This window comes from Anarhichas minor, unplaced genomic scaffold, assembly GCF_050575085.1.
Source record: "Anarhichas minor isolate MPS153535 unplaced genomic scaffold, ASM5057508v1 ptg000067l, whole genome shotgun sequence".
Lineage (NCBI taxonomy): Eukaryota > Metazoa > Chordata > Actinopteri > Perciformes > Anarhichadidae > Anarhichas > Anarhichas minor.
In genome coordinates, this window is record NW_027466513.1 from 3,575,200 (window position 1) to 3,596,696 (window position 21,497).

The following is a 21,497-nucleotide window of genomic DNA, read 5'->3' on the forward strand; positions in this document are numbered from 1 at the left end:
ACTCATGATTGGATTTTAAAGAAGTATGTCGATGATAATCTTCTCTTCATTTAGTGCACAATCCAGCGGTGGTGGAAGAAGTAATCTGATCTTTAACAATACAGCACAAAAGTATGAGCAACAAAATATACTTAAAGCACAAAATGCAAAAGTACTCATGATGCATAATGGCTCATTTCAGAAAAATATAATTGGGTTATATTTATTGATGCATTCATGTGTTCATCACGTTAATGTTGGAGCTGGCAATGGTGCTAATTGAATTACTTTACACACTGCTGAGTAGGTTGAGAATTTCCCCAAGGGATCAGTAATAATAATAAATAATAATAAATAAATAACTTTTACAGATGAGCGATAGAAAGCATGCTGACTGGAAACATTTCAAACTGGCATGGGATGTGCACATCCTAGGACAGGAGGGCTCTACAGTATATGATTGAAACCGCCCAAAACACCATTGGTAGACATCTACCGAGCATATTGGTGACAAGAGGTGCCTGCAAAGAGATCAAAGATATTAAAAGACAATTCTCACCTCAGCCACAGCCCGTTCACCCTGCTGCCGTCTGGAAAGAGGTAGACAAGTATCAGCTGCCGAACCACCAGACTTCAGTTTTTTGGTGTTTTGTTATGTGGCAAAATGAGAGTACAATCTGCATGTTGTACAATGAGAATATAATAACCTCATAACCTTGTAAAGTCTTACCTTTATCCATCATAATACATCATATTTATTTGATAATTATATATAAGTATTATTAATCTGAATCTGCAAATTAAGTTACCAAATGAATGTAGTGGAGTAAAGAGAGTGTGCAAAGTGTCTTCCTTCTGCAAGACCAGAAAAGCATGTCCGTCCTTAAGGGCTTAAGTTCCACCAAGAACCATTTGCTTCTGAAGAACCCTTTTTTGGAGTTCTCAAGAGTTATTTGTGCTACTGAGGGTTCGATTAAAAACCCCTTTTCATCCAAAGGACCCTTTTTGGATGAAAGACTTCTTCAAGGATTGTTGAAAGCATTGATGTTAAAAGGGAACGCACACAATCCAGCCCACAGCCCCCCAAAACTATGACTTTGAGCCGTGGTGGTTGGGTGGTATAGTGGGTTGCACTGCACCACATCAGCGCCGGCCATTCAGAGTTTTAGATAAAACCCTTGGAATATAAAAGGCCACGCCAGCTGTGTTTTCATTAGCGGCCCCTATACCGGCCAGGGGGCCAGTTAAGGGTAGTGAGAGAGGACACAGCAAGCAGTCAATGGCAGAATAAAAGGTGTTTCGAGACAATCTGAGTCACCGCAACCGTGAGAGGTCCTTGAGCATGAAGCCATAACTGGCCAACCAATTTATTATGCAGTTTGCTGCAGAAGAATGAGAGATTAGCCGTTGACAGACTCAGAAGGCTGTCAGTCTGGAAGAGTGAGATCCTTCTCCTCCAAGCTCCCTTAAATATGGGGGGCATATACAGTATATACAATCATATATATATATAGATATATCTATATATCTATACACACACACAAAGATTGTATATACAAAAACTGGGATGGTGGAAAGGTAAACAGTACATTTCTGATGCTTTAGCTTTAGATGGGAGCTGTATTATCCTTTAAAACATTGTGTCCTTGTTCTTGTGAACCTTCAATGACTCGGCTCGATTTATCTCTGACAGCTCAGGGAAATTTCAAATCCCTGCTCTCCCAGAAGATGACCTTTATCCCATCATGCATCTCCTCCCCAAAGATAACAGCGTTGTCCAGTGCAGTGGCTCTTAACAGTAAATCCCATCTAATGCTTTGAACATCTTCATGGAATGAATGTATAATATAATATATACCTGGTGGATGACTTTGTACCGTGAATGTTTGATTATGGTGATAAAAGACAAAGTAAAGCTGTAAAATCCTCAAAATATTATATAATATTATAAACTGTCTTTTGATGAGCCTTCAAACTCATGCATCTATAAGTCAAACTGGATATGAAAGTGCAGATGTATTATCAGCATAATGTACTCGGAAGAAGAAGTACTCATATGGTTTACTTAAAGTACCCGTGCACAATGTAGAAAGTAAAAGTCTTCCAGTCATAATCTTATTAATATAATATCTCAATATGCTGTTAAAGAATCCATTAGTTAGTTTAGTCTAGTGGTTCCCAAACTTAGGAGTTAGGCCTCTCCAGATAAATCTGATGGAATTTGAGATGATTAATGAGAGAGAAGAAGAAACTAAGTTCTTGTACAAATATCATTATTCACTTTCATCGTAAGAGGTAAAAATGGTGAGTTTAATTTTTACAAAAAGGTGTTTATTTAAGTTTATCTTTACAGCCTCGTAACACCAAATGGCGTAATTATAACATGCCAATTTCTTAAGTTGTTCCGCATGCCATCAATCAGCAGTTTGTTTGCGTTCATTTGAAGCCACGGCAATATTAGACGCTCAGAGCGACTGCTCTGAAAGTCAGGTGATGTCATATAAAGAAAAACCAAGAAGGTCCCGGACAGAAGAGGTAGATGGGTCAAGCAAACACAACTTTCACCCAGGACACCGCTGTTTGTGTCTTGTGTGAAACCGAAGCTGCGCCAGCTCTCTTACCGGTGAGCTGCGACCACACTTTAACTTTACGTCCCCCACTGACTAACAACGATTGCCATTTTCTTTTGTACTATGAAATAACTACGGGAAGACAGTTCAATGTTCTTTTAAAATGGAAATACTCAAGTAAACAGGTACCTCACATTGTGAGTAACTGTACTTAGTTTGACAAATAAAACCCAAACTACCTGCAGGAAGAGAAAGCACAAGACATAACTGAGAAAATATGTTTGCTTTGTAAGTGTGAACAACATTTAACGAGCAGCCGCTGTGGCGTTGTTTTCTCGGTTTAAGACGCTGTCCATCCAGGATCTGTCAGGCAGCTTGTAAATTGAGTCGGGCAGCTTGTCGATAAATGTAAAAGGACACTTGGCCTTTATAATCTGATTCTTTCCTGAGGGTTTCTTCCTCATCTATACGCTCCGCAGACTTCCTGTCTGTCTTATTTTCGTTATGAGAAACTGGAGACAGAGGGGAACAGCTCAAACAATGCCTGAATTCTTAATGAAGCTCACATCAACATGCCACGCCTAATGAAATACAGTTCATTTGAAAGTTTGGTAGAGACCTGATTTGAGTTTGGGGGTAATTACCGAGTGTTTTTGCTGAGTTATCAGTTGCCCCGTTGCACGGGTCCCCTGGTGATTCGGCACAAATTGAGAGAGCAGAGCAATTCCCCAGGAGTTTGGTTTAATTTCTTATGTGGGAGCACTGAACCATGTTAACCCCACAGCACCATCAGGAAATTAAGTTGCAAAAAGAGGCTTAAGGTTTCCAAACAAAATGAAATGAAGGACTGCAGCTGTAGTCTTCATCGGCCGGCCGCTCAGAAACTCTGTCACGAAAAGAACGATATTTTATATGTGAAGCACAAAAACAAGAATAATGTGTTTATATATATATATATACAGTATATACTGTGTATATATATATATATATATACATATATATATATATGTATAGTTAACAATAAGGCCGCTCACACAACTACACAATGCAACAACGATGCCCTGCAACAGCATCCACACAACGCACTTGGATCGCACTCCAACACACACACACAAACTCAAACCCGACACATGCACTCTGGTGCGTCGCTGTTTAACGTTTCATCTCATGCAGAGCAGGTCTATCACAATTCAGTCACAGCAAATGTAGGACAGAGATCGATGAATATAAATAACTGTTCGGGGGAAAAGAGGAATCAATATTTTTCCGTATTCAAATTCGTCAATAAATGTTTTGAAGTTTGATGAATGAATAGGCTACTGCTGGACATAGTACGCTCTTAAAAAACAAGTGCAAGTGACAAATAATGGTTTTAAGAATTTAAACTAAACTAAACTAAACTAAATCTACTGATGAAGATCATGTGATATCATTGAAAGCTCCAGAACAGCTACTAAAGGGCCCTTGAAGGGAGTTTTTGTTCTCTTGAGGTCAATAATGAACTTTGAAGCTTCACATTCAGTTTGAAATGCAAACTTTGTGTTAAAAGAAAAGACTCCTCAGCATGCTCCTGCAGCCTCCTGGCGTCCCAGCATGCTCTCTGGTTTCCCTCCGTCTCCCCCCTGCTCGTGGATTATCATGTAATCCCTGATATTCATCAATTTGAGGGGTCAGAGGTCGTGTTATTACAACATTGCTCTCGTTTTGGTGTAGATTAACTGGATTGTTTGTGGGGTTAAAGAGGAGCACAGATAAAATTCAACATGAAGGACTCGGACAATCTTCCTCCTCGAACATCAAACAAACGCATCACCGCTCAAATTAACTTTATTAAGTGAACGCATCACCGCTCAAATTAACTTCAGTAAGTGAACGCATCACTGCTCAAATTAACTTCAGGAAGTGAACGCATCACCACTCAAATGCATGTCAGTAAGTGAACGCATCACCACTCAAATTAACTTCAGTAAGTGAACGCATCACAGCTCAAATTAACTTTAGTAAGTGAACGCATCACAGCTCAAATTAACTTCAGTAAGTGAACGCACCACAGCTCAAATTAACTTTAGTAAGTGAACACATCACAGCTCAAATTAACTTTAGTAAGTGAACGCATCACCGCTCAAATTAACTTTCGTAAGTGAACGCACCACAGCTCAAATTAACTTTAGTAAGTGAACGCATCACAGCTCAAATTAACTTCAGTAAGTAAACGCACCACAGCTCAAATTAACTTTAGTAAGTGAACGCATCACAGCTCAAATTAACTTCAGTAAGTGAACGCATCACAGCTCAAATTAACTTCAGTAAGTGAACGCACCACAGCTCAAATTAACTTTAGTAAGTGAACACATCACAGCTCAAATTAACTTTAGTAAGTGAACGCATCACCGCTCAAATTAACTTTCGTAAGTGAACGCACCACAGCTCAAATTAACTTCAGTAAGTGAACGCACCACAGCTCAAATTAACTTCAGTAAGTGAACACATCACGGCACAAATGCACTGCAGTATGTTTGTCAGTTATTGAATGCATCACAGTTCAAATGCACTTTAGTTTATAATACTGATAATACTTTTATATTTTTATACTTTTACTTTAGTAGGATTTGGAATGCAGGATAAAGAAAATCTATATTTTTAAACCTTAAAAGAACCTTTGTGAGGCAGAGACATGAGGTTTTCTTGTCTTGAAACACCAGTAATACATTCTCTGAAGGTTACCTACAGTACTCTTAATCATCTGAATCTGACGCTCTAGACTCGAGGCACTCTAGTCGAGGCCCAATCAGTTACCACAGCAACGCCACCACGATTAGTCAAACAATACACACACAACAGCCAAACACCAAAAAACAAACGTGTAGTTAAAAAAAACGTCCACAGAAGAAGAAACCGACCAAACATTTATTTAATAGAGGTCAAAGTCAGCAGAGCGAGGATGTCACCGTCACAGCGGCTGCAGCGTTATTAGACCTGCACCGGAGAAACCACCTGCTTCTTGTAAAGCAGCAATGCAAATCATGCATGACATAATACTGTGTGTGTGTGTGTGTGTGTGTGTGTGTGTGTGTGTGTGTGTGTGTGTGTGTGTGTGTGTGCGTGCGTGTGTGTGTGCATGCGTGTGTGTGTAGGTGTGTGTGAGAGGCTCTGAGGCTCTGTGTTTTATCTTCTGTCCTTTTTCATTAATCCTCTGTGCGTTTGGACGTCTGCCTGCACAAACTTTGTCAATCAGGCTTTAGCTGCATTTAAACAAAGGCTTTACAGCAGAGTCCAGTTTATACTGAAGAGTCATGATCAAGCACAGACAAGCAGCTCTGCACTGTAAAAAAATACAAAAAACAACAACACCATCAATTCTTTGTTTGTTTGTGTCCATGGTCACTAAATATGCTACAGGGCGTCTTTTCTTTTTGTACATTTTATTAAATAAATTAAAATATCAAAGTAACTCATGGCGTAACATTTACTAAACGTGGACTCAAGTCGTGAATGTATTGGACTCGAGTCAGACTTGCGTCACAAATTTGATGACCACAAAATCAAAAATCAAAAAAAAACTTGCAACTTGACTTTGACAACAAGGACTTGTGACTTCACTTGGACTTCAGCCTTTTCACTTGAAAATACTTGATACCGTCACCGAAGCCCACATAGTAAAAAGTATGTTATTTAAAAAGTGTGCAACCAATCAATTAATTTCCTGAATCCACTAACGTTAACGTTCTTCATTCTCAGAAAGTCAACAGTAATTCTCCAGGTCCACTATGTTTGAACCAATCTGACAGCATCCAGTCAAGTTTCAGGAGAAGAACCATGAAGAACTAATGGAGAATATTATACCAAAGATCATATTGTAACAAAAAATGATTTATGCAAAAAGTACGGGTTGAAAAACACAGACTGATACACAAATATTGCATTTGGTATTACAATTGGTTAAGAATGAAATATAACTTGTTTATGACTTGAAACTCAAAGTTTAGGACTTGGGATTTGACTTGGGACATGTCAGCCTTGACTCCGGAATGACTTGGGACTTGACTTGGGACTTGACTTGGGACTTGACTTGGGACTTGACTTGGGACCTGACTTGGGACTTGACTTGGGACTTGTCAGTCTTGAGTGCAAGACTTGAGACTTACTTGTGACTTGCAAAACAAGGACTTGGTCCCACCTCTGATACTAGAAATACTCAGATGTTGTACTTGCGGTAAGCGAAAGTAGTAATACCACAAAGAAGAAACACTCTGTTACAATTAAAAGTCCTGTGGTTAAGAAAAAAAAAGTATATAAAAGTAAGAATACAAAAGTTTTAGCATCAAAACATACATAAATTGCAGTACTTGAGTGAATGTACTTAGTTACTTTCCAACACAATTGAAAGATTATTTATTTCAAGAACATGTTGATTTGTTTGTGAAGTATTTGAAGTCCTTCAAATTGAAACACAAAATATGTTGTCTATCATTACATGGTATTATGCTGAGTAAAGGATCTGAGTACTTTTTCTGTCATATTCTGCGTGAGCTTTACTTTGGAGTATTATTACACGTTGGTACTGCTACCTGTGCTTGGACTAAATAAAATATCTGAGTACTTCTTCATCCGTATTCTGAGTGACTTTTACTACTACTTAGTATTAATACACATTGGTACTGGTACCATTACAAAGATCTATAAGTACTTCCTCTACCAAATTCTAAGGGATTTACACTTCTACTGGAGTATTATTACACAGTGGTACTAGTACCATAACTTATCTAAGTAAAGTATCTCATTCTGCGTGACGTGTACTAATTTACACACAATGTTACTGCTAGTAAAATATCTTATAATATACTTTATCCGCCATATTGTAAGTCAAATTGCCTTAGCGTCGTTTTTTACAGTGTAGAAGAAGAGAGCTGGCGATGAGAGGGAGGTGGAGGGAGGGGAGGAGGGTGAAAAGAGGAGGAGGAGGAGGAGGAGGAGGAGGAGGATGGTCCTGCTGTCAGACACAGATGAGAATACAGCGGCAGGTTTCAGCAGGGCACCGCAGATTAGATAATCACATTTATTCTCTCCTTGGGGAGCAGCGGGGACCAATGGAAGCGGAGCGACGAGTTGAGGACGAAAGAAAAAAGAATAATTGTATTGTAATTTAATCCAACTCCAGAGCTGCCGGACAGACGACGTGTGCAGACCGGCGATGCTGAACGGACACACGGCGAGCCTGCAAACTTCAGAGTGGATTTATGAACTGTGACAATACTCCTGCTGGTTTCTGAGCTTCAGTTTATTAATAACAATAATATTAACTACTATGGCTTAATTAGTGTGGAGCGTCTTAATTATAGCAACAGATGAGAAAATGCACGGGACAAATAACAGAGACATTAAAGAGCTGAGGCAGCACACCTGCGCCCTTTAAGGTGAGTGAATAAACGACTTGCATTTAAATGACACAGCGGCCATTATTTAAATAACAGGGATTTGTCTTTATCTGATTTCTGATTCCAATTAAGTCAAACCTCGGAGTGTAAAGACTTCACGCTCTACTGCTGATAGGTTTTACATTGACTCTATGAAACAGTTCAGTTTAATGAAGATTATTTCTCTTTTCATAATGTTAATAATGTTATTTATTTATAATAATGTTTTAGGTTTGGACAAAGCCAACAGGTGTCCCTTTGGGCTCTGGCATTTCTCAATCGATTCATGTAGAAAGTAATCAGCAGATGAATCCATAATGAAAATGATCAGAATGAGCTCCACCTCAACCAGCTACAGCAGTAAAATCCTGCTTTTACATTAAAGCATGAGTAATAATAATGTAATGATATAGTAATTAATAGTAGCCTACAACAGACACAGAAGTATATTTTACTGATAACATACTTTTACTAGCAGGACTTAACAGAGTATTTTCACAGTGTGGTATTTTTACTTAAAGAATCTGAATAATTCCTCCACCATCTTGATATTATAATTATTCAAAAGTTGGTATTGGGACAGATAGTTTTATCTGTATAAATCTGGAGTATATGTGCAGTATATGTGGAATCATTTTGAAAGTCTACATTTGGAAAGAATAATTTTGCTTATTATTATTTTTACTTAATGTTGGAAGTCCTGCATTCATAGTTTTATTCAAATATAAGTACAGAATTAATGCAAAATGTACTTAAAAGCATCAAAAGTAGAAGTATTCAGGCAGTAGAGTGGCCTCTTTCAGAGTGTTTTATATTATTATTGTTATTATTAACACCGGCACATTAATGTGTAAGCAGCAGTTTAATAGTGCAGCTGGTTCAGGTGAGGCTCATTTTAACTACATGCTGTTGGGTAATTCTGTTTTATTCACTTTATTTTATAGACTGATAACATGTTTAGTGTGTAAACTTTAAATCTGCGACGTCATTTGTAACTATCCATCCATCCATTATCCAAACCGCTTATCCTGTTCAGGAGCCGATCCCAGCTGACATTGGGCGAAGGCAGGGTACACCCTGGACAGGTCGCCAGTTCATCGCAGGGCACATATAGAGACAGACAAACATTCATGCCCACATTCACACCTACGGGCAATTTCGAGTCTCCAAATAACCTAAGCTGCATGTCTTTGGACTGTGGGAGGAAGCCGGAGAACCCGGAGGGAACCCACGCTGCAACGGGGAGAACATGCAAACTCCACACAGAAGGACCATCGGGGATCGAACCCGGGTCCCTCTTGCTGTGAGGTGACAGTGCTAGCCACTACACCACCGTGCAGCCCCCATTTGTCATTTGTCATTTGTAACTATGGCTGTCAAATACATTTAGGGGAGTAAAAATTACAATATTTACCTCTGAAATCTAGTGGAGTAGTAGCAAAATACTTCACAATGAATCTCAAGTACTTGACTTGAGTAAATGCACTTGGTTCATTTCCACCACTGACCTTCAGCATCTTACCAGGAAGCTTTCAAGGATCCACCTGCTGGAGAAAAAATGGAAGAACAATGTTTTTGAGAATGTCAAAATTACATATTATTCCATTTTAATTAAAGAAACATGTGATAATCATTATGTCATTATAGTAGTAATAAAGCAGGACTAATGTAGTAACCGAAGCACAGTTGATGATGGTAAACACCACATGGTGGCATTGCTGTGAAATGAAAAATAGATTCGTCCTCTGTATGTAAAATGTTCAATAATATCAGAATCTAATTCTTTAAAACAAACAGCCTACAAGCCGCACAATAGAGGACAACGATATGTCCATGAATCAATGCACCTGCAGATCAAGTTAAAACATAGAAGAATTAACAGTAGGTATTAATAGGTATGAAAAGGATTTACTCTTTGGTGCTCACAGCATTTAAACATTGCAGTCAAAAGAAGTCAACAGCAACATTTATTTCTGGGCCCAATTTCTGGCCTCCGTGCAGAGGAGCTGGAAACCTTGAAGAGTGTTTATTATCAGTTTTACTGTTTGTAAAGCTGGTTTGATGTCAATTTATCACCAGATTATAGCTGACATTTTTACAAAATCTATATTTTCTATCTTTTCTATCAGTAAAAAACATTCATAGAATTAGTGTTACACTTTCGACAGTTTTCATGGGAATATTTCTTTGGAGTCTGCCCTTGAAGCTCAGGTAGATATCTATTTCCATTAAACACCTTTTTAAGGATGTCAGCTTGAAACAGAATTTGTAGTTTCAGGAGCTTTTTCAGCCGGCTTGTCGTCCTCAGACATCGTAACCTCTCCGGCTCGTTCACACCCCGATGTCACACCAGAGTCTGTGAGAGTTTGTAAGGTCACTCAGCGATGTCGACAATGTCACTAGAATCCAGACATGAATTGGTGTGAAGTCCACTCAGAAGGGTGTCAGGGCTAAAAGTGGGGGGCTAAGATATTTTCTTCTTTTTTTTCAGTGAATTGTGATTTACAAAAGCCCATTACATGTAGTGTGCTGATTCTTAGTTCTTAATTAGTCAATAATTCAATGAGTGTTAAGAGCTGCAAACAATGTGGCGAACATAGAGTGTATAACATGTGGACGTATTCTCTGTGACGTCACCCATAGGTTTCTTAAGGCTCCAGCCTAACCTTAACAAATGGGTAAAGAGGTGGATTGTCGTTGGAGGTGAGACGGCACCTGTAACTCAAAGCGACCACTCCATCAATTATGCCTCACTTTTAGCCTTAATATAATTTAAACAAGTGAGTTATATAAAAATGTACTCCCCCTACAGTTGTTATGAACAGGGAAATTAGCCACAGAGACCAAAACCCTTTTTTGTACCAGGCTGTAAACCTGTTTATTTCTGCTCTAAAGTTTGGCATTTTAACATGGAGGTCTATCATTGACGCGCTTTTGGAGCTGCTGCCAATCTGCCTCAATGGCCAGCTGCAAAAAAAAGAAGCTTCTGTAAAACTTCACATCAAACTGCAAAAAGTGTCAATTATTACTCTTTATATTGTAAATTTTAAATGCAATTATGCTTTGTCCTGAATTAGCTTGTGCACATTTTGGATCAAGGATAAATTGAAGAATCAGGATCAACAGTTAGATAGAAATGGGTGTCATCTGCATAGTAATGAAAGTCAATGAATGTTGATCCTTACTGGTACTACACCAAAAAGTAGGGGACCCAGGGCAGAGCCTTGTGGTACTCCATATGAAATGCCAGTTTGCAATGAGGTATTAAACTGAGACAATTCAAAGGTAGTATTAATAGAAAAATAGTTTCATAAGGACTTGACGTACAAAAGATTGACCTTTTATTGTAATTTGTAATTACAGCTTCTCTAAGGATCCTCCTTCTAACTTCCTGTCAACTGGATATATAAGAACCTATTCCATCCGGTCACACACACTGAAGCCAGCATGCCCATCATCAGCAATGCCAACCACGACTTCAGCACCTACTCAATCAGCAGTGACGACAGCAGCCTCGACCAATTCTTCACCGAGATCCCGGAGACTGAGACCATCAAGGGCGTTTACTTCCAGCGTGCCCAGCTCCTTCGAGACCCCAAGGCTTCATACGTTGTCGACCACACCCTGCAGGTTCTCATCAATGTCGGGGGCAACCGCTACACCTTCCCCTGGAGCACCTTGGAGCAGTTCCCCCAGAGTCGTCTGGGACGTCTACGTTTCTGCACCACCCCAGAGGAGATCGCACGACTCTGCGACGACTACGACGAGACGTGCCAGGAGTACTTTTTTGACCGAAACCCGACGGCCTTCAGGGTCATCCTCAACTTCTTGGCCGCGGGGAAACTGCGTCTGCTTCGGGAACTGTGTGCCGTGTCACTACACGATGAGCTTAACTACTGGGGTGTGGACCCGAGCCATATGGAGCGCTGTTGCCGCCGTCGCATGAACACCCGTGTGGAGGAGGTGGCCGAGCGAGAGCGTAAGGAACATGAGTGGAGGCAGAAGAGGGTGATGCTGAAGAAAAGCACCACAGAGACCAAAAAGGGCTATCACAAACTGACCTGGATGCTTCGAGAGGTGGTGGAAAACCCTCAGTCGGGGTTGGCTGCGAAGATGTTCGCCTGCCTCTCGGTGGTCATGGTACTGGTCACCGTCATCAGCTTGTGCATCAGCACCATGCCAGACCTCAGAGATGAAGAGACCAGGGTGCGTATGAAGCTGACGAAAGTCTGACATAACATCCTGTTAAACCTGTTTTACACACATTAATCATTACATTATGAACATATAAATACATATTACAGTGAAAAGAGGTATCAAGTGATACTAAATAAGTAAATTAACCAAAACATCATTATATTATGTGCTAATTATATTTTCTGAAGCTGCACTAATCAACATCTATATACAGTATAGTGATGAATTCTGCAGGTTCTCTTTCAGCTCCTTGTCTTCATTGTCCGGCATGCAACTTTACGGTTTTGTTTTTTTCACTCCATACACTCATCAGCGTCATTTTAAGCCAAAAACCACTGATGAGCACCAAACGACAGACACCGTTAGCAACAAGCTGGTGATGACAGTGGAGCAGCTAAAGAGTCAGATATTATTCTCAGGTGTTACTGGAAATTAAAAGCTAAAAGGAGAATGAATGAAAATGCAACTACAAATGAATGCTCTGTGACACATTTAATCATTGTAATTCATTGTACATTCATTGTAAATCATTCATTGTAAATCATTGTACAATTTACCTTACCTGAACAACAATATATATTTTTAGTTTTTACAGCTTTTTCAAGTCAACAGTTAATAATCACAGGCAAGAATGAAATTAAATATGTCCTGTGTGAAATGCAATTAAAGGTTTTAATAAAGTATAAGTATATTAATAATTCCTCTCAATCAACGCAGGCAGGCATCCAAGAGGAAGCTACAAAAATGGTGGACTACTAAAAAAAACGCAGATAGAAGAAGGCGAAAGGCCAAGTGGACTAATTTAATTCCAACACGAGAGTGAATCTGTGGCTGGCTTTCACTTTCCTTGCAGTATGTGATGCTGCAAGTGGTACACTGAGCCGTGCTCTAGCAACCGTGGTCAGGTGCACTTCTAGTGTCATTGAGCCGAGGGGAAGACGGGCCAATGTTTAATGAGTTTACAAACAGCAGGTGACAATTCGTGCATAGCATGCCTTTAGGGGTGGAGAGAGGATATGAAATGACTTTTGCCAATGTACATGTCAAATCACAGATTTCTGCTGTTGTCTGAGTCAATAGAAGCAGACAGGCTGTAGAAATGATTGTTTAAATAACTGTCAGTGTAAAGAGGCTGGTGATTATGTTTCTAAGCCGGACACGGTGGATTGATTTCTCCCTGATGTATGTGCAGTCAATCGCACAAATCAAGACACGAGAAAAATCAAAGCATGAACGTGTTCAGTTCAGAAGCTGAAAAGCACAACACTGTTGTTCAAACTGTGTCGAGATTGATGAGTAGTTGAAGTGGAGTTGTGGTTCTAAAGGAAAGCCAATTTCCCTTTTAATTTCTGGAAACCAGTGTTGTTTTTAGTTTGGAGTCTGGCAGACATCTACAGTTGAATGTTGGCCAGCTGGTTTAACTTTGACAGAAGAATAATGCTGATAAAAAATTAGATGGGAGGTGAACGTTGGCTTGTCAAAGAAAGGAAATGAGCACGAAATTGTGGTAATTTAGGAATCAATGGCTCCTTGACTTCAGACTGAAGTAGCTATAATTGTTCCACTTTTTCAGCTGTTGTTAACGAGCATGTGGCTGCTCGCTCATATGAAAATGGAAAACATACAAAACAGTCTGAAATATGCATTTGACAACATTATGCATTTCATTTTGTTACTCTGCTAATGTTAGCTCCACAGGTTTTTAAGCACAAACGTTATAGAAACGTATATCTCTAACGTTACACCACGGTCACATGAGCGCAAGCATAAACAACGAGCTGTGAAGGCGGACTAGTGATGACTTTTAGTCGTCTCATTTAGCCACTTGTTAGCAACTGCCTTTTTAGAGACACTCAAAAATCGCAAAATGCATATTCATGTCGTAGAACAAAGTGTTAAAATATATTGTTAACCACAGACATTATTTCAGGCGTCTAACCAAAATAACATAGACTTCAAGACGAGGGAACTGGAAATGCAAAAATGTGGACACATGACTATACTGTATATCAGAAGTGGACGTAGTCATTGTGACATCACTCATTGGTTTGTGGACTGATGTTTTGAAGCCTTGAGTTCGTCTCCATCTTGGATTACGACCGCTGCCATGTTGTTTTTCTTGCAACCGATAAACAGAAGTGACCATATTTGGACTGAGGAGGAGTGAAGTAGAGACGCCATATACGATTCTGGTAGCGGCAGCGACCTGTCAATCACTGTAGCCCCGCCCTAAAGCATACCCTGCTTTATGGTCTGTTTGACTCTAAATGGACCATAATGTACTAAATGAACATCATGCTGTATTTAAGAAGACTTGAAACTAGAGATTGAGACCATAAACTCATGTTTACAATGTTTACTGAGGTAATAAATCAAGAGAGAAGTAGAGTCATTTTCTCATACACTTCTATACAACCAGAGGAGGCGCCCCTGATGGACACTAGAGAGAATGCAGGTTTCAAGACTCGCGCATCGGCTTCATTTAGCAGAGTCGGAGGTTGCTGCCTGGACTTTATCCTGCAGCACTCTATTAAAACTACTTCAGCACCACGGACAGCGCCATGGATTCATCAACACACTGCACAGTTAGGCTACCGATATTTCATAGCCGTGGTCGGGGCCACAGAGTCTAACTTGTAAAGACCTCAGTCAGATAAAGGATCAATGATGCAGGTAGACTAGATTAAGATATTGAACTTAACAACCCCTCTGTCCCTGTTCTCTCTCTGCTAATGAAGAATGGAGAGCAGGGATGGCAGGATAACAAGGGCCATGCGTTTTGGTTGTTTTCTTCATGAAGTGTTTAGCTTCTGGACATGTTGTGGGGTGACGTCACTGTGACTACGCGCACTTCTTATATACAGTCTATAGCTGGACCTAGCGACAGGTACCAACAGGTAATGCTAGGCTATGGTTCATCTCTGTTTGGTGGGTGAGGTTAATAACACACCGTCAATATTCAAGTGAAAGTTTAATATCCTATAAAATGGAAATAAAAGTGATAGAAAAGCCAAGTGCAACATTACATTGTACGGTTGATTAAATGTACTTATAATGTTCCACCAGCTTTTCTTGAGCTGCGTGGATGTTGAGACGTTAGCTTTATAAGCTAACAGCCAGACAAAGATGTGGAAAGTTCAGATAAAGTTTACCCTCATTTCCTTAATACTACTTCCTATAAACAAATAATTCACTTATTTCTAGGAGCTATGTTCCCTTTGGTAAGACAGCATACATATCTCTAGATTAAAAGTATTGATTTATACACTCAATGAAACCTGCCTCAGGCTTTTCTTGTCAGTAAACAGAAGATGATGTTGTGCTGGAAAAGTGTTGCAGAAGGTCATAATTTCAGCTTTAGTAATTGTTACGAACATTTCTCGTCTCTTGTTTTCTGCCGTCATTCAGTCGGCTTCCAAAGTCAAATGGAAATAGATTTTTTTTCCTACTTTATTGACTGACTATCCACATTCAACATGCACTTACTTTTTTTTGGACATCCTGTGCCAAAGAAATGTCGTACTAGCTTGGGTAAAAAACTAAAATCAATAAAAGTGCTGTGTAGTTAGAAAGAAGCTTTTTACTTTATGGAGGCACATAAAGTTGAAACGAAAGTGGGCACAATTACCAATACAATACTATGTGGAGGGCACATTGTTTTTTCAGAGACAAGGTTGTTTATCTGTTGTTTTTCTGCCATTTAAATGCAAGGCATTTAAAGCTGCAGGGTATTTCTTGTCCAAGGTTCATTGATTTTGCTGTGAAAATATCTGCTGCAACCAAAATCTGTTGTTCTCAGGGGCATAGTTCTACGGCATAATGCATTTAAATGAAAATCAAGAACAAGAAAGAGCAACATTTTATCTTAAATTCAAATGATTTAGTAAAGGGACTAATTTAAATGGTTAAAAACGATGGAGCAAAACATAAAGTATCTTCTTTAAACTTAAATTGATTGTAGAAAAGTTGTCAAATTAGTTTGACGACAAAAATGTGATAGTAAGACTTAAAGGGACAGTTCACCCCAAAATCAAAAATACATATTTATCAACCTAGATTGTTTTGGTATGAGTTGTCTAGTTTTGCAGATATCTGCTATCGGTTATTTGAGGGAACTGTCCCTTTAACTCCACAATCTTCAATTTATTCACTTTAAAAACAATTATATTGATATTATCCTTTTATTAATGTTCCTCTTGTATTCATTTTACAATGAATTTTTTTATGTGGAGTTATGTGTATGCATATGTATATATACTGTATGTGTTTACATCTGTACTGTATTTGTGTATATCCTATTAGGTTTCATATACATTTTATCATGAAAACTATTTACTATCTATAAATCTACTATTCAGTGCTTAATGGAAATTTGACTAAAAAGAACATGGAGAAGAACTGTCGTACCAGAAGCTGAGATATTCTGTATTTTACTATTATCCCTCTGGGTCCTAAATTTCCCACAATGCAGTCTGCCCGAGTACCATAACAACAGATAATTATGCAGAGTTTTTATCATAAATTCGAGGGCTCAAAGACCAAGGTCAAGTTATTTTCTCAGAGTCCTCCAGATCCACAGAAGATGTTAAATAATTGCTTTCACAGGCTGAGTAACAAGTAACCTGATCGTGTATGTGTGAAAATGGCAAAGTGACCCTTTAAAGTGTCTTCTCGTCACAGTGCGTCTCTGTGTGTCTGCAGGGCGAGTGCTCCCAGAAGTGTCAGAGCATGTTTGTGGTGGAGTCCATCTGTGTGGCGTGGTTCACTTTGGAGTTTCTGCTGCGATTCGTCAACGCTCAGAGCAAGCTGGCCTTCGCTCGCGGCCCCCTCAACATCATCGACGCCATCGCCATCCTGCCGTACTACGTGTCCCTGGTCGTGGATGTCAGAGATGAGTCGCAGGAGGACGTCTTCATCGTGGGCGCCGGCAGAGGCTATCTGGACAAACTGAGTCTGATCCTGCGCCTGCTGCGGGCCCTGCGGATCCTGTACGTGATGCGGCTCGCCCGCCACTCTCTGGGCCTGCAGACGTTGGGGATGACCATGCAGCGCAGCATGAGGGAGTTCGGCCTGCTGCTGCTGTTCGTCTGCGTGGCCGTGACCCTCTTCTCGCCTCTGGTCCACCTGGCGGAGAGCGAGCTGGCGCCGTTTGCCGCCACGCACCCCCAACACAGCTTCAGCAGCATCCCGGCCTCCTACTGGTGGGCCATCATCTCCATGACCACGGTGGGATACGGCGACATGGTGCCACGCAGCATCCCCGGACAGATAGTGGCGCTGACCAGCATCCTGAGTGGCATCCTCATCATGGCGTTCCCCGCCACGTCCATCTTCCACACCTTCTCCCGCTCTTACCAGGAGCTGAAGCAGGAGTACGAGCAGCTGTGGAAGGAGGAGAGAGGCGAGGAAATAGCTGCCGAGTCGGAGGAGAGTTGGTCCAAAATCAATTTGTCACCAAACAAGTTCACGTCTGTGTCCAACGAAAATAATGACGGGCTGATTTCAAGCAAGAGACATCAATCCACAGTTCCATCGACAGCTTTCTAATGGATCGTGAAGAGAGCAGTGAGACACCTTCATTCAGTTATTATGTGTTAGAAATGGTGACAACATACTCTATCCTATATAAGCACATTTAGACCGTTAAGGACTGTTATATTATGGACAGTGTGTAACACTTAAAAGTTCTTGTCTGTTCATGTCCAAACTATATAATACTTATCAGGTTATATTAAGCTTTTTTTAAAATTCATATTAGCAAATAAATTACACACAAACCTTTACTGAAAGTAGTACAGAAATCTGAATTATTTTATTTGTGTAGGAAAATATATAATCTATAATCTTACTGAAACTATGTGCACATTTTCACAAAGAAGTATACATACACATATATGTTAAATACGATTTAATATTTACCAGCGTTGGTAGAGACACTCGTGCTGTATAAATACCGGACGTTGATACAAGGCTTTTTTCATTTGGCGTTAGCGACATTTTTCTAAGTTTGATGCATTTATGTTTTTGTTCCAGTCAGAAAGAAGAAGCTTGTTAGCCTAGCTTGCTAACGTTAGCACTGATTCCCATTAGACGTTAGGGGCTCTAGCTAGCATTAGCCATCTCTCTCACATCATGGGTCCAGTTGTGATAATAATTGTATACACACACATGCACACATAGCATTAGCTGGCAGCCATTAGCAATTTTGTTCCAGTCAGAAAGAAATAGCTTGTTAGCCTAGCTTGCTAACGTTAGCACTGATTTCCCACTACTTTAGTTTTCGTTCATGTTACGTAATTTTAAAAGGGAAAAAAGGGAGTGTTTTTTCGAACACGGGGCCATGTCGGGTAGAGATCGACTTGAACACAGTCAGTGTTTCTTTAACCCTTTAGCAAATTGTTTTATTTATTAACGGTTATCAAATAACAAAAACTAAAGTTAATTGTCATATTCAATCTTTATTTAAGTAAAGGAGTTTTGCCCACATCCTTTAACACCAACCAAGTAAACTCCTGTTTCCAGGATAGTTGAAATGCGCATTGTACTTCAGCTTATAAACATTCTCTACCCACCGCCATTTTCTGGACAGTGCCTGATCGGTACTGCACACGTTTAACTCTCAACAGAGATGAGAAGGAAGCGAGATGGCTCACTCCTCAGATACTTCCATCATCAGCTCCGGAGGAAAAAAAATGTGTCTACTAAGTCAATGGCTAGATTCAGCAGCCCAACGTGGCATTTTACTTGCTTCTGACAATCCTTATTGTTGAGCCCTGCAATCTCACTACAGATGAATTAATACAATTCAAAATTCTTCTTATTTGTATTTACAATTTTGGCCCAAAATGTCCAAACACACAAAGAGGAGATTTGCATTCTATTGACATCTTAGAAAAAATAATCTTAACTTCATTTCGACTTTAAAGGAAAAAACAATTAATTAGAACTTTTATTTTCTAATTTTGATGTTGTTTGCAGATTAAATGAGTAATTTAGAAAACCATGAGGGTAGATGAACACAAAAGTGAGTAACAATACAGATAAACAAATACAAGCACAAACAAAACAAGTCACTTTGTCCATTACTTCACTGTTTGTTTAATGTTTGTATTTCAATCACACGTCTAATGAACGTGTTGCTTTCACGCCACCAACTCTCACATTGTTGATGTTGGGAGTGTCCTTAAATGCACCATCATGCTGCATTATCAAGTGACAATGATTTCTGCACAAGTGATGGTGACAAAATCTTCACTGTGAAAGATTTCACCGAATACGTGTCCCGTCTCTGTCGGTTCATTTTCAAGTGGATGTCAGTTTGCTGTAGGAAAGTAATTTAAACACCTTCGGTTTGCTGTGGAAAATGACGAGCAGCCGTGTTTAAGACGTGTATTTAATGTGTAGATTAATGTCATAATCTTGTTGCTCTTCTTGTCTCGCTGTTTGTCCAACCAGGCACTTTTAAAATTGACAATAAATTCTATTGCTGTTATTTTTAACTGCCTTAGCGTATGAATGGTTTGTTCACTCTGCTTGAAAGTCATGAAAGTAGTTCTCGACAAAGGAACCTCATACTGTAGCTCCCGACCTTAAAGCACTAGTTTAACTATTTAAAGTTACAACAAGCAACTTTCATTTTATGTCGGTTTTGTTCGTCCCCGTGGACGAAAGCGGGAGTGTTTCCGATCACCAGACTCCCTTTAAGAAACCTCTCATTCTACTGCAGCAGGGTCTGACAGTCTGCCCCTCTCAGTCCTGGTTCTGGTTCTCCCGTGCCTCCCTTCACTCCAGCGGGTCCAGCAATACGTCCTGGGTCTCCAGCAGCGTGGTGTCGGTGTTGACTCCCAGAGAGGAGCAGCTCTGCTCCTGGAGGAGGAGGAGGAGGAGGAGGAGACGCTGCTGCTGCCGGGAGCTGAGCTCTCCTCCTCCCTCCGGAGCTCCGACTGCAGCGCCTCAGACTAACTTTAAAGAACCCCACAGAACCCCCCGCTGACTTCAAGATTGAAAGAGACTGTGGGTGAGATAGTGTAATGTAATTTCTTATCTTTACCTAATAAATGAAAGCACAATACTACCCGTTTACTGAGATGGGTTGATTGAGTTGAACATTAATAGCTATAAACTCTGTGCAGCACATCTGTTTCATGCCCTGTATTGGAGCCATGATAAACTGCATCACTCCTATCTAATAAAATAAATCTAATTTAATGCAAACAAACAGAAATCATCCTTACATTCAGTGTTACTCACCATTGTGTGTATCCTTGAGGTCCAACAAATGTGTTTCCTTTGCATTAAACATTTGCAAAGCTGATTTTTTATTAAAAGTTTCAACGCTGAATTGTTTGCAACCATGTTTATAAGCTCTTCTTCTTCACTTTGCCGGCACATTGCTGCATTTCAAGGTGGTATAGGTGGTGCCACCGCCTATAGATCAGCGGGATAGAGTGAAACCATTTGCAGGAGTGTGTATTATGTCATTCATGTACCCACTTTTAAAAAAACTGCTCCGTAGCACTACTAAAAGCATTTAATGCATACTGTACATGTGAGGATTAGATGTATTTAATATATAACTTCAGCTTTAACAATCAAAGAAAACATTATAATGGCTATAATGATAAAAAAAATACAACATTGTGAAAATACTACAAAAGTAAAGTAAGTATTATCAGCAAAATGCATCTGAAGTAAAAGTACTGATTCAATAAAATGTTAAAATGTAGTGAAGTAGAAAGTACAATATATACCTCTGAGATGTAGTACACTAAAAAATACAATATATACCTCTGATATGTAAGTAAATAGTACAATATCTAGCTCTAAAATGTAGTGGGGTAGAAGTATAAAGTAACATAAAAAGGAAATAGGAACTGCAAAGTACCTTGAAGTTGTAATTACTTGAGTAAATGTACTTAGTTACATTCCACCTGTCATGATGTGACTTATTTGCATTCTAATAACTGGGATATCATAGTATTTCAACTATCATTCTGACATTTGACAATTGACGATATCATTTATCATTTTTCCCTCGGACAGAATTATTATCTAAATGAATGCTGAAGTGAAGATTTATCAGTTCGTGTGCACGGTTTGTCCTCTGATGCATTTGAAACCAAGCAAACTCTCCTCACGCTGACATCTGCTGTTGGTGTTTGTGTAGACAGATGGAGTGTTTTTGAAGGGCCTCTTTCTGTCGCCGCAGAACTTCTTCAAACACTGTTGCTGGCATGGTTACTTTCACTCAAACCACAAACAATGGAGACATTGTAAATTCACCAACAGTCACTTGTTCTTGTCCACCACCACCTCTTCTTTTTCCCTCCAACCTGCA

At 39.7% G+C, this 21,497-nt stretch overlaps 1 protein-coding gene across 1 annotated transcript; it reads left to right on the forward strand.

Annotated features, from left to right (window-relative positions):
• Positions 1-11,410: 11,410 nt before the first annotated feature.
• Positions 11,411-17,707, forward strand: LOC142934282 (voltage-gated potassium channel regulatory subunit KCNG4-like). Its single transcript, XM_076078795.1, has 2 exons — positions 11,411-12,169; positions 16,862-17,707. The coding sequence occupies exons 1-2, from the start codon at positions 11,411-11,413 to the stop codon at positions 17,705-17,707; spliced, it is 1,605 nt and encodes a 534-aa protein (XP_075934910.1).
• The last annotated feature ends 3,790 nt before the right edge of the window (positions 17,708-21,497 follow it).

Bases quoted from the DNA above. Each gene is read 5' to 3' on its own strand.
- LOC142934282 (XM_076078795.1), top strand. From the start codon at position 11,411: ATGCCCATCATCAGCAATGCCAACCACGACTTCAGCACCTACTCAATC. The intron at 12,170-16,861 runs GTGCGTATGAAG...GTGTGTCTGCAG, and splicing joins TCAGAGATGAAGAGACCAGG to GGCGAGTGCTCCCAGAAGTG.